This window comes from Scylla paramamosain, chromosome 20 (genome assembly GCF_035594125.1).
Source record: "Scylla paramamosain isolate STU-SP2022 chromosome 20, ASM3559412v1, whole genome shotgun sequence".
In the NCBI taxonomy this organism is placed as follows: Eukaryota; Metazoa; Arthropoda; class Malacostraca; order Decapoda; family Portunidae; genus Scylla; species Scylla paramamosain.
This window is the reverse complement of record NC_087170.1, coordinates 3,255,183-3,270,189: the sequence shown is the minus strand read 5'-3', so window position 1 is coordinate 3,270,189 and position 15,007 is coordinate 3,255,183. Positions and strand designations below refer to the sequence as shown.

The 15,007-nt window shown below is 46.1% G+C and overlaps 1 protein-coding gene across 1 annotated transcript; it reads left to right on the top strand.

Annotated features, from left to right (window-relative positions):
• Positions 1 to 8,139: 8,139 nt before the first annotated feature.
• LOC135110724 (uncharacterized) lies at positions 8,140 to 14,713 on the top strand. Its single transcript, XM_064023351.1, has 4 exons — positions 8,140 to 8,427; positions 8,552 to 9,226; positions 9,362 to 9,655; positions 14,630 to 14,713. The coding sequence occupies exons 1-4, from the start codon at positions 8,140 to 8,142 to the stop codon at positions 14,711 to 14,713; spliced, it is 1,341 nt and encodes a 446-aa protein (XP_063879421.1).
• Positions 14,714 to 15,007: the final 294 nt, after the last annotated feature.

Below are 15,007 nucleotides of genomic sequence, written 5' to 3'. Positions count from 1 at the left end.
CTTCTTTCTGATGACTTGTTAGGGCTAAGAGCCATGAAGTCTCACCAGATAGTAATCTTTCCAAAGCAAAATACAGTCATCTGGAAGGGATGAAACATCTTGCACCTTTGGCTTCCAGGCGACCCAGAAACGGTTCCTTTTCAGGAACAAAAGAACAAAGATCCAATGGGGACCCTCAAACAATTCCATCTGTCCGGTTTCCTATGAGAGATAAGGATATAACAGAAGCATGGAGGAAGCCAAAACAATTGTTAAAGATGGTGACATTCCTGCTCGTATGGCAAAGCGAATTACAATTCGTGTTCCAGAAGCTCCTGTGGGCAGTGACATCTGTCTTGAAGGTATAGGTAATGTCAAGCGATTGGCTGTTGAGTCAACTCTTTCCACAATTAGAAAGGGTCACTGATACTTGGTGGTGAACACTATTGGAGGTTCTGTAAGGATCAAACATGGTCTTTTCCTTGAAAAGTGGCTGGTTTATGACAAAGTGGTACCAGAACCCAGTATTCTGCCTGGAGCCTGCGTCTCTTCAGTGAGTCAGTCTGCTGTTGACACCGAGATGGGGCAGGCGCCTACCCTATGTTCGTTTGTCAATGTTGTGGACTACCCCGAAATGTGGCCCGCGCTCTTGGACTTATTGGGGAAGTATCGCAATGTCCTGGCACTACCCGGAGAACCCTTAGGGGTAAACGATCGAGCGGAACACCAAATTAGGTTAAAACCAAACACTAAGCCAGTATATATACCAGCTTATTGTATTCCTCATAGTCAGAGGGACACTGTAGATGGCATGATTCATGACATGATTGACAAAGGAGTGATTCAAGAATCGTACTCTCCTTGGAATTCACCAATCTTTTTCGTTCCCAAGAAAGATAAATCTTTCAGGCTAGTAATCGATTTTTGGCGGGTCAATGATGTCACTGTGGATTATCATTATCCTTTACCTGTCCTGAGCGACCTTCTAATGTCTTTACGTCGTGGAAACAAAATTTTTAGGTCGTGGAAACAAAATTTTCTCTAGTTTAGACATCTTGTCAGGATACTGGCAGGTTCCCTTAGCACCCACTTCACGGGAAATAACGGCGTTCAGTAGGCCTAGTGACCATTACGAATGGTTACGCATGCCTTTTGGATTAAAATCCACTCCGTTAACATTCCAGAGAATGATTAACAGTATTTTCACGGGTTTACTTGGAAAACCGTGTTTGCATACCTTGATGATATAATCATCGCTAGTAATGATCAAGAGTCCCATCTGGAGAGTTTAAAATTAGTTCTTCAGAAGCTTGAGGAAGGTGGACTTAAAACAAAGCTTTCTAAATGTGAATTTCTAAAAGCCAAAATAAAATTTCTTGGCCATGTAGTCGATGGTGAAGGAATCCACACAGTGGATGAAAAGGTCATGGCTGTACAGAAGTTTCCTCAACTGAATCGATGGTGAATGTCAGATCTTTCCTAGGCCTTGCGGGATATTACCGTCCTTTCATCAAGAATTTTGCGGCAATTGCATCCCCACTTACTAAACTCCTTATAAAGGATGTTGCTTGCCGTTGGAAGGCTGCTCATGAGCAAAGTTTCAATGAATGAAAATCACTACTAACAAATGCACGTGTACTTGCTTTCCCAGAGCATTCAGAGCCGTTCATTATTTACACGGATGCTTCTTCTCTAGGATTAAGAGCAGTACTGATGCAGACAGATGCCAGAGGCAAGAAGTATGTAATAGCATATGCAAGTCGTGTGCTTAATTCAGCGGAGTCCAGTTACTCTGTCACTCATCAAGAAACACTTGCCGTAGTTTAAAACACTTTAAGGACATTATCCTTGGATATCCAATTACAGTCTACATGGATCATGCACCTGTAATTGAACTGTTCAAAGGGAAAAATTTAACTGAATAAGTGGCAAGATGGTACTGTACCATGCATGAATTTGCTCCAGTAGTCAAATACTTGCCGGGTCGTGTTAATGTAGTAGCCGACGCACTTTCACGAAATGTTCCTTTGAGAGCTGTCAGTGACTCAATCCCTGTAAATAACTTCACCTTGAATGAATTAGGTAAAGCACATCGAAAGCATGAACTATGGTCTAAGGTCATACATGCTCTGGAGTCAAGCGAAGAAGATAATCTTCCACGTCTAAATATACCATTCTCTCAATTCTTCATGTTACCAGACAATGTTCTGTGTTGACATAATCCCCAAGTGGGAGATTCTAGTAAGCAGTACATTAAACCCTCTCATACTTATCTTAGTGCACGACATGCCAAGTGCGGGACATCCAGGAAGAGAGCGAACTCTACAAGCAGCGCATAAAAGCTATTATTGGCCTACCATGCGTACTCACATAGAAAATTATGTTGCCAAGTGTATATCATGTGCAAAGCACAAGGGTGCGGTAAAAGGATCCGCCCCAATGCTGGAATAACCACTATCTGAGCGACCTTGGGACATTGTCTCCATTGATCCTCTTCAAAATGGCTCGCAGTACCTACTTGTGTGTGTAGACCATTTTTCAAGGTTCGTGGTTCTCTCTTCTTTAAAGGAAAAATCTGCTAAATATGTAGCGCATACGGTAGTAACTAAATTGTTTTGTCCATACTCAACACCACAAATGTTGTTAAGTGATAATGGATCTGAATTTCGCAATGAAATCCTACAAGGTACAAGGTACAAGGTTGTACACAGTACAACATCAAACACACCTATACTGCGGCTTACCATCCTTCTTCAAATGGACTGGTAGAAAGAGCAAACAAGAAAATCCTGGAGGTTCTTCGTCCAGTTGTAAATAGTCTACATGATGATTGGTAGGACTTGTTACCACATGTTGGTGCCTGCATTAACAGTTCAATGTGTGAAAGTACTGGAAAATCCCCTCATTATACTCGTATATTGTATGTTCAATATAAAAATCTTCCTTATGATTTGTTGGCAAGTCCACAAACTCCAGTCTACAACGTAGATGACTATGTTAAACAACATATGCATGTCTTCAAGGATATTCATGCTAAAGTCCGAAGTAGGCTACAGGAAAATGATGGTTAGACAACACAGGCGTGCGATCCCTGTCACGATACAGGTTGGAGACACAGTTAAAGTTCGTCATCCGGACAGGACCTCCAAACTCTCCCAAAAATTTGATGGTCCATGCTCGGGTGTCCGCCAGTTACATGGTAACAAATTTGAGGTGCATAACCCTCTTCTTAACACTGTTGAGATAATACATAGTGATCGGCTTCTGAAGACTAATGCTCAAATCGAATCATCAACAGAGAGTACTACTGATCAGGTTACAAACCATACCATACTTCTACTAATACTATAAAGACGCATAAGTGTAACCTACGCTCACGCAGCTAATTGCCTGCATTATTTACAGATGGCACTGTGCCTCCTGGTTACCTACTTGAGCATGCTGCAAGTGCTACAAGCGTCCACTGCATTGCATGTCAAACCGGGGGCTCTCACCACACATCTTGGGGAAGTAACCTTAATAGAAAATGTTCTTCTGGTTCGATATCCTTTTTTTACCTTATTTTCCGTATCTTCGGACCTCGACACTGTCTCAAAAACTTTGGATAACTCCTTACAGGAATTGGAATCCTTACTTGCTGATGAAACACATAGACAGATGCAAGTTTTCTCTCAAACCATAATCAAAGCTTTAAAAGCAAGGTATACTCGTAATTTTTGCATGGCAAATTGAACTAATCTCAGCATGATTACAACCTTCATCCAATGCACGCTCGTACCAAAAGAGGACTCATAATTGGATTAGGACAACTGTCTCAATATCTCTTTGGCACCGTCTTGGACGAGGATGTATAGGATTTAAGGAAATAATATGATCAACTAATAACGGTTGCAGCTATTAATAGGAAGGTCCTGAACCTGCATCAAAATAAAATAGTCACATTAGAATCCAATCTCAATGAGTTATTACAGTACTCAAATGATTTAACAACTCTGCTTGATAATGCCTTACATAGTTTAGATGTGATAAATCACGTTGTGGTAATAGATCAAGCTTTACATGTATTTGAAGCTTCCGGGGGTTCAGTTATCTCCATTAATGAAGCGATAATTCTCAACATGGTGGATGCTGTCAATGGCAGGATAACAACTTCACTATATCCTCCAGAGGATTTGCTTCACACAATAGAAATTGGTCAGTCAATCTATAAATTGACACCACTGTATGCAGCGCGGACATGATCCAATATTACTACCCATTACTAGAAGCTACCTTGACCACAGATCCAATAATTGTAAACATACCTTTTAAATCTCAGGATCATTTGGAGCCCTATGAGATTAAACCTTTTTCATTTACCGTTAATAATTATGTGATGACACTGGACATGAATCCTTCCTTAGTGCTAATAGCCAAGGACTTTTCATTATATACAATTGGAGATTTAACTGAATTAACACGTTGTAAATATTCATACTTACATTTGTACCATTGTTCAAGTATCCAATTTGCCTTCTTACCTGTAGTAAAAGGTATTTGTGAAGTCGCCTTGACACGTTCAGAGGCGTCTGCAGCTCTGTCACTCTGTCCATACAAGCATGTGGTTTCAAAACCTATTTTCCATTGTAACTTTCATGGATATCATTACTTTTATTTTACAGATACCTTTTATAACTCTGTGACTTGCCTAGAAGGGACAAGATGCTTGTCATGTACGTTCTAGTAAACAAACCACTTACCTTTCTAGGATTCACTTAGCTTTCACAACAGACCTTTCATATAGGGTTTTCCCTGTCACTTCCTTGGAGAATTTGACAAAGTCAAGGGTTTCTTTTATAACAAACTCCTTATCCACTCTCTCCTTCTGAAAACACAAAAGAGTTTTCAGAGGTTCTAGTGACGTCTTTACTAGTATATCTGAAAACTGGGATTCTCTATCCAAGTGTCCTGACACCTTGCCTTATTTTAATGTTTTTGATAATGTTCTTATATGTGTGTGTTAGGAAAGCCTTAAATGTGTACGAGTATGTATATAATTATTGATAGTAGATATAAACGTCTTAATGAAGGAGTTTCATACACATAACATGGTTAGGTACACTGTATTCGCGAGGACGCGTCAAGTAGGTGACCGAACGATATAACGATGTCACATAATTAATAATAATATGTATTGTATTTATTATGCTTTGCCTGATTAGCAATATAAGTGTATGTATACATATATGCATAAATGTAGATAGTGGGTGTTGGCGGATAAGAGTGGGGCGGATATGATCACGCCACCCTACGTCACACACACACCATAGAACTTTCCATACTCCTTTTATTGCCATCGATAAGTAATCGGTAGCACCTACATTATAGTATCTAAGTATTCTCCATAATTAATCTCTCCCTAATGTATTTTGGCATGTATTATTTTTAGCTTTTCCCTTGCCTTATTTATGTAATTAGATAGTTATAATTATAAATATATTAATGTACTGTAAGTGCGGTCAACCCGCCCCTATTTCTACTGCCAGCACATTTTGAAGGCGCTAAGAGTCCCTTGTGCCTGCTCCGGCACAAGGGTGTAACGCTGTACCACGCAGAGGATATTCGTTGTCCTGTACACACCACACCCTTCTCCAGAACTCTGTACATATATCTAGATATAAATATTTTTATACGTTCACTTTTGACATTCACCTAAAAACCACAGAAACTCACCACGAGTGACTTTACCTATTACACAAGGTAAGAAACTAATGAACAGTGTCCAGCGGTAGTTGATAATTCAAAACCACACCGGAACACTGCCACTTCAGGATTATATCAAGATCCTGGGCGTGTCTGTGGACCGCGGCCTACGCTTCGATCACCACATCAGTGTCGTCGCCCGCCAGACCTCTCTCCGAGTCTCTGCCCTGCGTAGGATGGCGAACACCCTCGACCCACGGGGCATCCTCACGCTATACAGGGCACAGATACGCCCATGTATGGAGTACGGTGCCCTGTCCTGGATGTCGAGTGCCACCACCCACATGCAGAGACTGGATGCTGTGCAGCGGCGAGCCCTGCGCTTGGTGGCCACCGATGAGGACCAACAGCACCCACCACCAGTAACGTCACTGGAGCACCGCCGGGACGTGTCGGCACTAGTGGTGTGCCACAAAACTCAGGTGCAGAGGGTCCCTCACCTTGACCCCCTGAGGCTGCTGCCACACACAGTACAGAGGTGCACCAGAGTTGCAGCCAGTAGCGACGAGCTAGTGAAGGTGCCTCGATCTCGCTCTAGCCAACACCAGCGCACCTACACAGCCAGGACTTCGCGGCTGTGGAACATGTTCAAGGCGGCCACGCCCCAAGTGCGGGACATGTCCACGCACCAGGTGAAGCTGGCAGCTCACAGCTGGCGTAGCACGCATCTGTCCCCACTGGCGCTTTAAATTTTTATTATTTTATTGTATTAACATTATAATCTTTATGTTAAGCATGTATAGTGTTATTCCTGTAAAAAATACTATCATAGGCTTTTTAAATAATTCCACACTCAACGTGGAATTTTAAGCCTTTCTGTAAATATTTGTTTAAAAAAAAAAGAGAGAGAAAGAGAGAGAGAGAGAGAGAGAGAGAGAGAGAGAGAGAGAGAGAGAGAGAGAGAGAGAGAGAGAGAAGGGCCACAGTACTGAAGACTGCCACACCAGGACTGCTGAGTTGAGGCAGGAGCGACTGCTACGGCAGGTCCTCGCGGAGGGGGGATATTTGGCCGCTGCCTCCCCATCAGTATCACCTCACTTCCAGCCCTTTCTGCAGCCCTTTCCGCAGTCTCGCCCGTTTTCAGCTCAGCCTGTTAACTGGGGCCACACTCAGGGCTGGCAATGGAACCCGCCCGGCCTTCGGTACCCCCAACTGAGCCCTGTCACACCCCTTCAGGCAGGACCACAACTCCCTCCAACATGGTAAGGCCCGACCGCCACCGCCACCAATTCAAGGTTATCTCCGCCAATGTACGTGGTCTCCGAACGAACATCGGAGACCTAACCCACAACTGTGTACTACGACACGGTGCAGATGCAGTTGTGGTGACGGAGACCTGGCTGAACGGAGAGGTGGAGCCATTCTTCGGCATAATAGGTGGCTACACTCACTGGGCCAGGAGAGACCGACGGAATAGAGCTGGAGGCGGAGTGGCTGTCTGCTTCAGGGAGGGAGTGCAGGCACAACAACTCGACGTGGACACGCCGCCGCAGCTGGAGGTGATGTTCTTCCGGGTTGTGCTGGCCAACCACTCTGCCCTCCTGCTGTGCGCCATGTACCGCCCCCCCCCGACAAGGGCCTGACTCGCTCCTGTACCTCAAGGAGGCCCTAGATGTCCTCCTTGTGACTCATCGCTGCCAACACTTTTTGCTTGTGGGCGACCTCAACCACCACCTGGAGCACGACGCCTATGAAAACCTCCTGACGGTGCAGGGCCTGAAGGACCATGTGACCTTCCCCATTCATGAGCGGGGCGGGACCCTGGACCCCGTCATATCCGACCTGGAGGAGGACACACTCAGCTGCCACCAGCTGGGTCTCGTGGGCAGCTCTGACCACCATGCTGTCCTGACCCAGGTGGACATGGGTGTAGCTCGTGACGAGGCCACCACTCGCACAGTCTGGCTATGGGATAGGGCAGACTGGGGCTCCCTTCGCCGAGACCTGCGCAGGACTGACTGGCCTTCCATCCTGCAGGGTGGAGCGGAGGTACAGGCGCGAGCCTTCACTTCCCACCTTTTGGCGCTCCAGGAGCAACACGTGCCCCACCGTGAGTTCGTCGCCAGACCAACGGACCAGCCTTGGTTTGGCTACCGCTGCCGCGTTGCCGCTGAGGCGAAGTATTCTGCGTGGCTCCGCTACAAGCAGAATCCTACTCGGCGCAACAAAGACCTACATCGTGCGGCCAGCAAGAGGATGGTGACGACCTGCCGGTGGGCCGTAGGGAGGTGGGAGGAGGACCTGCGGTGCCAGCTAGGAGGCCCTGGAGTGGGCAACAAGACTTGGTGGTCCCTTGTTAAGGGCTGACAGGGCCTCGACCGTCAAGACACTGTCCCTCCTCTCACAAGGCCCGACGGAACGGTGGCCACCAGCAGCAAGGACAAAGCCCAGCTGCTGGCCACCCTTTTCGCCGGGAAGATGGAGGTGGACGACCCTGAAAGGTCACCGCCTCTTCTGGAGCAGCAGTGCAGAGAGACTGTAACCAAGGTGGAGGTGACGCAGGGGCTTGTCGAGCGTCTGCTGCAGGGGCTCGATGTACAAAAAGCTACCGGTCCCGACAACATCAGCCCGCACGTTTTGAAACAATGTGCCCGCAAGCTTGCTGTACCCCCTCACCACAGTCTTCTCTGCCTGCTTACGGGAAAATACCTGGCCCTTAGTGTGGAAAGAGGACCGGGTAGTTCCCGTACACAAGAGGAGCTCCAGGTCTGACCAAAAAAATTATCGACCCATCTCCCTGCTTTCTGTGGTGGGGAAAGTGTTCGAGAGGGTGGTGGCAGATGTGGTGTGTCGCCACCTCCGGGACAATTACCTCCTCTCGGACCAACAGTTTGGGTTCAGACCTGGGCCGTCCACCTCCGATCTCCTCATGCTCCTCACCGGGCGCTGGCAGGACGCCCTTGACGGCGGCCTCGACTCTGTTGTGGTGGCCCTGGATATAGCGGGCGCATTCGACAGGGTCTGGCATGGGGGCCTTCTGGAAAAGCTGAGGGCAAAGGGGATCCAGGGTGACCTCCTTCAGCTCCTTGGCGACTACCTCCAAGGAAGGACCCTCCAGGTCGTTGTCAATGGGCAAGCGTCCGAGTCCCTCCCGGTGAGAGCGTCAGTGCCACAGGACTCAGTGCTGGGGCCAGTCCTGTGGAACATCTACGTGGACGATCTTCTCCGACAGCTGCCGGCGGTCTCAGCTTATGCTGACGATTGCACTCTCTCCTGTACCTATCCTCGACACGAAAGTGTGCGTGCTGCTGAAGAGATCAATCAGCAGCTTGGGGTAATACAGGAGTGGGGGACGCGCTGGCAGGTGACCTTTGCTCCGGAGAAGACACAGGCAATGGTAGTTTCTCGATCCCCCGCTGCCGAGCCAGCAGTGGAGGGAGGGCTAAGCTTTGGTGGCCTTCCTCTCGAACTCCAGGAGTACGTCAAGATTCTTGGGGTGGAGGTGGATCGAGGGCTGCGGTTTGACCGCCACGTCAAACACATTGCCCTTAAGGCCTCACACCGAGTCTCCTCCTTGAGGAGGGTGGCCAACTTGCTCGACAGGAGAGGGAGGCTCTTGCTCTACAAGGCCCAGATACGGCCTTATTTAGAGTATGCCACCCTCTCCTGGATGTCCTGTGCTGCCACACACATCAACAAGCTCGACGGCATCCAGCGACGGGCGCTGCGACTGGTGGAAGCAGCAGGTGCTCCAGCCCATCCTGAGACTCCCGTCGACACGTTAGAACACCGCAGGGACGTGGCAGCCCTTGTGGTGTTCCACAAGGCACAAGTGCAGGGTGTGCCACATCTGGCGGGACTACGGCTGCCCACCAGAGTCACCTCACGGGACACGAGAACGGTGTCATCCAGTGGTGACTCAGTGAAAGTGCCGCGTTCCCTCTCCAGCCAACACCAGCGCACCTTTTGGGGGCGAGTCTCCAGACTGTGGAACGTCTTCGCGTCCTCCGTCCCTCATATCAGGGGGATGGATACCCAGGACGTGAAGTTAGCAGCACACCACTGGAGGGGCTCGTTCCCAACCCCCCTGCTAACAATATTAATATAAGTCTAACATAAAGAATGTATATATAAGTATATATATTTATATTTGTATTTGTATGTTGTGTCCCACCCCTAAAATAGGTTGCACACGGCAGTGCGCCTTCGGGTGATAATGTACCTATGTTTAAATAAAAAAAAAGAGAAGAAAAGAGAAAAGAAGAGGAGAGAGAGAGAGAAGAAAAGAGAAAAGAAAAGGAGAGAGAGAGAGAAAGAGAGAGAGAGAGAGAGAGAGAGAGAGAGAGAGAGAGAGAGAGAGAGAGAGAGAGAGAGAGAGAGAGAGAGAAGAGAGAGAGAGAGAGAGAGAGAGAGAGAGAGAGAGAGAGAGAGAGAAAGAAAAAAACATTTGAAACATTTGAAACATTTATTTATAGCCAAGTCATTTTACATACTGGTATACGAGTATATGAGTATATCAAATCTTTACAGTTAAACCAAGCTAGCCTATATAAAGTAGAACTTTTCAGGCAAGGAGAGAGAGAGAGAGAGAGAGAGAGAGAGAGAGAGAGAGAGAGAGAGAGAGAGAGAGAGAGAGAGAGAGAGAGAGAGAGAGAGAGAGAGAGAGAGAGAGAGAGAGAGAGAGAGAGAGAGAGAGAGAGAGAGAGAGAGAGAGAGAGAGAGAGAGAGAGAGAGAGAGAGAGAGAGAGAGAGAGAGAGAGAGAGAGAGAGAGAGAGAGAGAGAGAGAGAGAGAGAGAGAGAGAGAGAGAGAGAGAGAGAGAGAGAGAGAGAGAGAGAGAGAGAGAGAGAGAGAGAGAGAGAGAGAGAGAGAGAGAGAGAGAGAGAGAGAGAGAGAGAGAGAGAGAGAGAGAGAGAGAGAGAGAGAGAGAGAGAGAGAGAGAGAGAGAGAGAGAGAGAGAGAGAGAGAGAGAGAGAGAGAGAGAGAGAGAGAGAGAGAGAGAGAGAGAGAGAGAGAGAGAGAGAGAGAGAGAGAGAGAGAGAGAGAGAGAGAGAGAGAGAGAGAGAGAGAGAGAGAGAGAGAGAGAGAGAGAGAGAGAGAGAGAGAGAGAGAGAGAGAGAGAGAGAGAGAGAGAGAGAGAGAGAGAGAGAGAGAGAGAGAGAGAGAGAGAGAGAGAGAGAGAGAGAGAGAGAGAGAGAGAGAGAGAGAGAGAGAGAGAGAGAGAGAGAGAGAGAGAGAGAGAGAGAGAGAGAGAGAGAGAGAGAGAGAGAGAGAGAGAGAGAGAGAGAGAGAGAGAGAGAGAGACAGAAGAAAAGAGAAAAGAGAGAGAGAGAGAGAGAGAGAGAGAGAGAGAGAGAGAGAGAGAGAGAGAGAGAGAGAGAGAGAGAGAGAGAGAGAGAGAGAGAGAGAGAGAGAGAGAGAGAGAGAGAGAGAGAGAGAGAGAGAGAGAGAGAGAGAGAGAGAGAGAGAGAGAGAGAGAGAGAGAGAGAGAGAGAGAGAGAGAGAGAGAGAGAGAGAGAGAGAGAGAGAGAGAGAGAGAGAGAGAGAGAGAGAGAGAGAGAGAGAGAGAGAGAGAGAGAGAGAGATTGATTTTTTATTTATTTATTTGTTTTATTTTTCTATTTATGTTATTTCTATTTTATTTTAGTTTACTTTATTTATTATTATTTTTATTTATTTATTTATTTTTATTTTCATTTTATTTTATTTATTATTTTTATCAAGTTGTTTTATTTTTTTATTTGTTTTTTCTTTATTTATATGTTTTTTTTTATTATTTATTTATTTATTTATTTATTTATTATTTTTCATTTATTTATCTATTTTTTTCAAGAGATTATTTTTATATTTTTATTTTGCTTTTTATTTATTTATTTATTTTATTTTATTTATTTATTTTTTTTTGAGAGAGAGAGAGAGAGAGAGAGAGAGAGAGAGAGAGAGAGAGAGAGAGAGAGAGAGAGAGAGAGAGAGAGAGAGAGAGAGAGAGAATTAATATAGTTTTTCAATTATTATTATTATTATTATTATTATTATTATTATTATTATTAGAGAGAGAGAGAGAGAGAGAGAGAGAGAGAGAGAGAGAGAGAGAGAGAGAGAGAGAGAGAGAGAGAGAGAGGCCACAGGCCCGGATGACGTCAGCCCACGGCTCCTCAAGCACTGCGCTAGAGAGCTGTCAGCTCCTCTCACCACCGTCTTCACATCTTGCCTGAGGGAGAAGAAGTGGCCCTCAGTATGGAAGGAAGCGCGTGTGGTACCGGTCCATAAAAAACTCAAGGTCTGAGCACAACAGCTACAGACCCATCTCCCTGCTCTCAGTGATGGGCAAGTTGCTGGAGAAAATAGTGGCTGCTGCCATCTACCAACACCTGAGCGAGAACCACCTCCTCTCAGACAGGCAGTTTGGCTTCAGGCCTGGCAGATCCACCGCAGACCTCCTCCTCATCAACTCCAAGGACTGGCAAGACGCCCTGGAAGAAGGCCTGGACACCCTTGTGGTGGCCCTGGACATTGCTGGGGCTTTTGACAGGGTCTGGCACGCGGGGCTCATTGAAAAGCTTCGCGCCAAGGGTGTCCAAGGTGACCTGCTAATGCTGCTAGAAGATTACCTCCAGGGTAGGACCCTTCAGGTAGTAGTCAACGGGCAGTCATCAAGGCCTTCACCTGTTCGGGCCTCAGTTCCACAAGGCTCTGTCTTGGGCCCAGTCCTATGGAACATATACATCGACGACCTCCTCCGGCAGCTGTCATCTGTGGCAGCATACGCCGACGACTGCACACTCTCCCGCTCCTACTGCCGCCTCGACAGTCAGCGTGCCGTCACTGAGCTGAACAGGCAGCTCGGACTGGTGGAGCAGTGGGGAAAGATGTGGCAGGTAAACTTCGCTCCTGAGAAGACGCAGGCGATGGTCATCTCACGGTCCCCAGGTGCCTCACACGCAGTCTCAGGACAGCTGCGTTTTGGAGGCAAGAGCCTGCCACTTCAGGATTATATCAAGATCCTGGGTGTGTCTGTGGACCGCGGCCTACGCTTCGATCACCACATCGGTGTCGTCGCCCGCCAGACCTCTCTCCGAGTCTCTGCCCTGCGCAGGATGGCAAACACCCTCGACCCACGGGGCATCCCCACGCTCTACAGGGCACAGATACGCCCATGTATGGAGTACGGTGCCCTGTCCTGGATGTCGAGTGCCCCCACCCACATGCAGAGACTGGATGCTGTGCAGCGGCGAGCTCTGCGTCTGGTGGCCACCCATGAGGACCAACAGCACCAACCACCAGTAACGTCACTGGAGCATCGCCGGGACGTGTCGGCGCTAGTGGTGTGCCACAAAACTCAGGTGCAGAGGGTCCCTCACCTTGACTCCCTGAGGTTGCTGCCACACACAGTGCAGAGGTGCACCAGAGCTGCGGCCAGTAGCGACGAGCTAGTGAAGGTGCCTCGATCTCGCTCCAGCCAACACCAGCGTACCTACACAGCCAGGACTTCGCGGCTGTGGAATATGTTCACGGCGGCCACGCCCCAAGTGCAGGACATGTCCACGCACCAGGTGAAGCTGGCAGCCCACAGCTGGCGTAGCACGCACCTGTCCCCACTGGTGCTTTAAATTTTTATTATTTTATTGTATTATTGTATTAGCATTATCATCTTTATGTTAAATATGTATAGTGTTATTCCTGTAAATAATACTATCATAGGCTTCTTAAATAATTCCATACTCAACGTGGAATTTTAAGCCTTTCTGTAAATATTTGTTTAAAAAAAAGAGAGAGAGAGAGAGAGAGAGAGAGAGAGAGAGAGAGAGAGAGAGAGAGAGAGAGAGAGAGAGAGAGAGAGAGAGAGAGAGAGAGAGAGAAGATTAATATGATTTTCAATTATTATTATTATTATTATTATTATTATTATTATTATTATTATTATTATTATTATTATTAATATTATTATTATTATTATTATTTTTATTATTATTATTATTATTATTATTATTATTATTATTATTATCATTATTATTATAATTGTTATTATTATTATTATTGTTATCATTGTTATTATTTATTATTTTTTGATCACTTATTAAATCTCTCTCTCTCTCTCTCTCTCTCTCTCTCTCTCTCTCTCTCTCTCTCTCTCTCTCTCTCTCTCTCTCTCTCTCTCTCAGGTGGCGTGTAGAAACATGGGTTATGAAGGGGGCGTGGCAAAGGCTTACACCGGCGGCCATTTTTGATTTGGAGACGGCGTTATCCTATTGTGCGAGCTGAACTGTAAGGTTAGTAGTAATAGTAGTAGTAGTGGTAGTAGTAGTAGTAGTAGTAGTAGTAGTAGTAGTAGTAGTAATAGCAGTAGTAGTAGTAGTAGTAGTAGTAGCAGTAGTAGTAAAGAAAGAGAGAGAGAGAGAGAGAGAGTGGAATGAATGGAATAAGAAGAGGAGGAGGATGAAAAAGAGGTGGAGGAGGAGAAAGAGGAGAAGGAGGAGGAGGAAGAAGAAGAGGAAGAGGAAAAAAAAGAAGGAGGAAGAGGAGAAAGAGGAGGAGGAGGAGGAGGAGGAGGAGGAGAAGGACGAGGAGGAGGAGGAGGAGGAGGAGGAGGAGGAGGAGGAGGAGGAGGAGGAGGAGGAGGAGGAGGAATCAGAATCAGAATCAGAATCAAACCTTATTCTTATTCTTAGATCATACATTGTTAGATCAGTGATGCCTTTTAAAAGATAAAATAAGATGTTTTAACAAGTAGTTATAATACATGATAAAATCTAATTATGACTAAAAAGCTAACATATGTATCTGCGTCATAATTAAAACTACATATAAAACATAAAAAATCACAATAAAACAGAAATAATTAAATAATCAGGGATAAAACATAATTTCAGACTGATAACAATGGCTACTCATTAAACTGATGCTTGAAAAGATGGAGGAACAGCTGTTTCTTAAATGAGCGTAGTGAGGGTGCGTTTCTAATGTCGCAGGGGAGGCTGTTCCAAAGTGTGGGCCCAGCCACCAGCATGGAGCGCGCCCTTGTACAAGTGTTATGTATTGGCATATATAGTTGATGGCGTTGTCTGGTGGCAGCAGTGGACACTTCACTGACTAGTGGCATGTGAAATAGATTGTTAAAAGAGCTCCCCCTAGTTACATTGAACATTAAAGTTCCCATTTCATACATATACTTTTGTTTTATCTTTAACCAGCCATGCTCCCTCAAGAATGGGGTAACGTGTTCATGCCTTCCAGCGCCACCAAGAGCGACTTTAACGGCAAAGTTTTGCAGTTTTTTGTATTTGATGCATGAGTGTTTTGTTGGTAGTGCCCCACACCTTTATTCCATAATTACTGATACTAAGGAC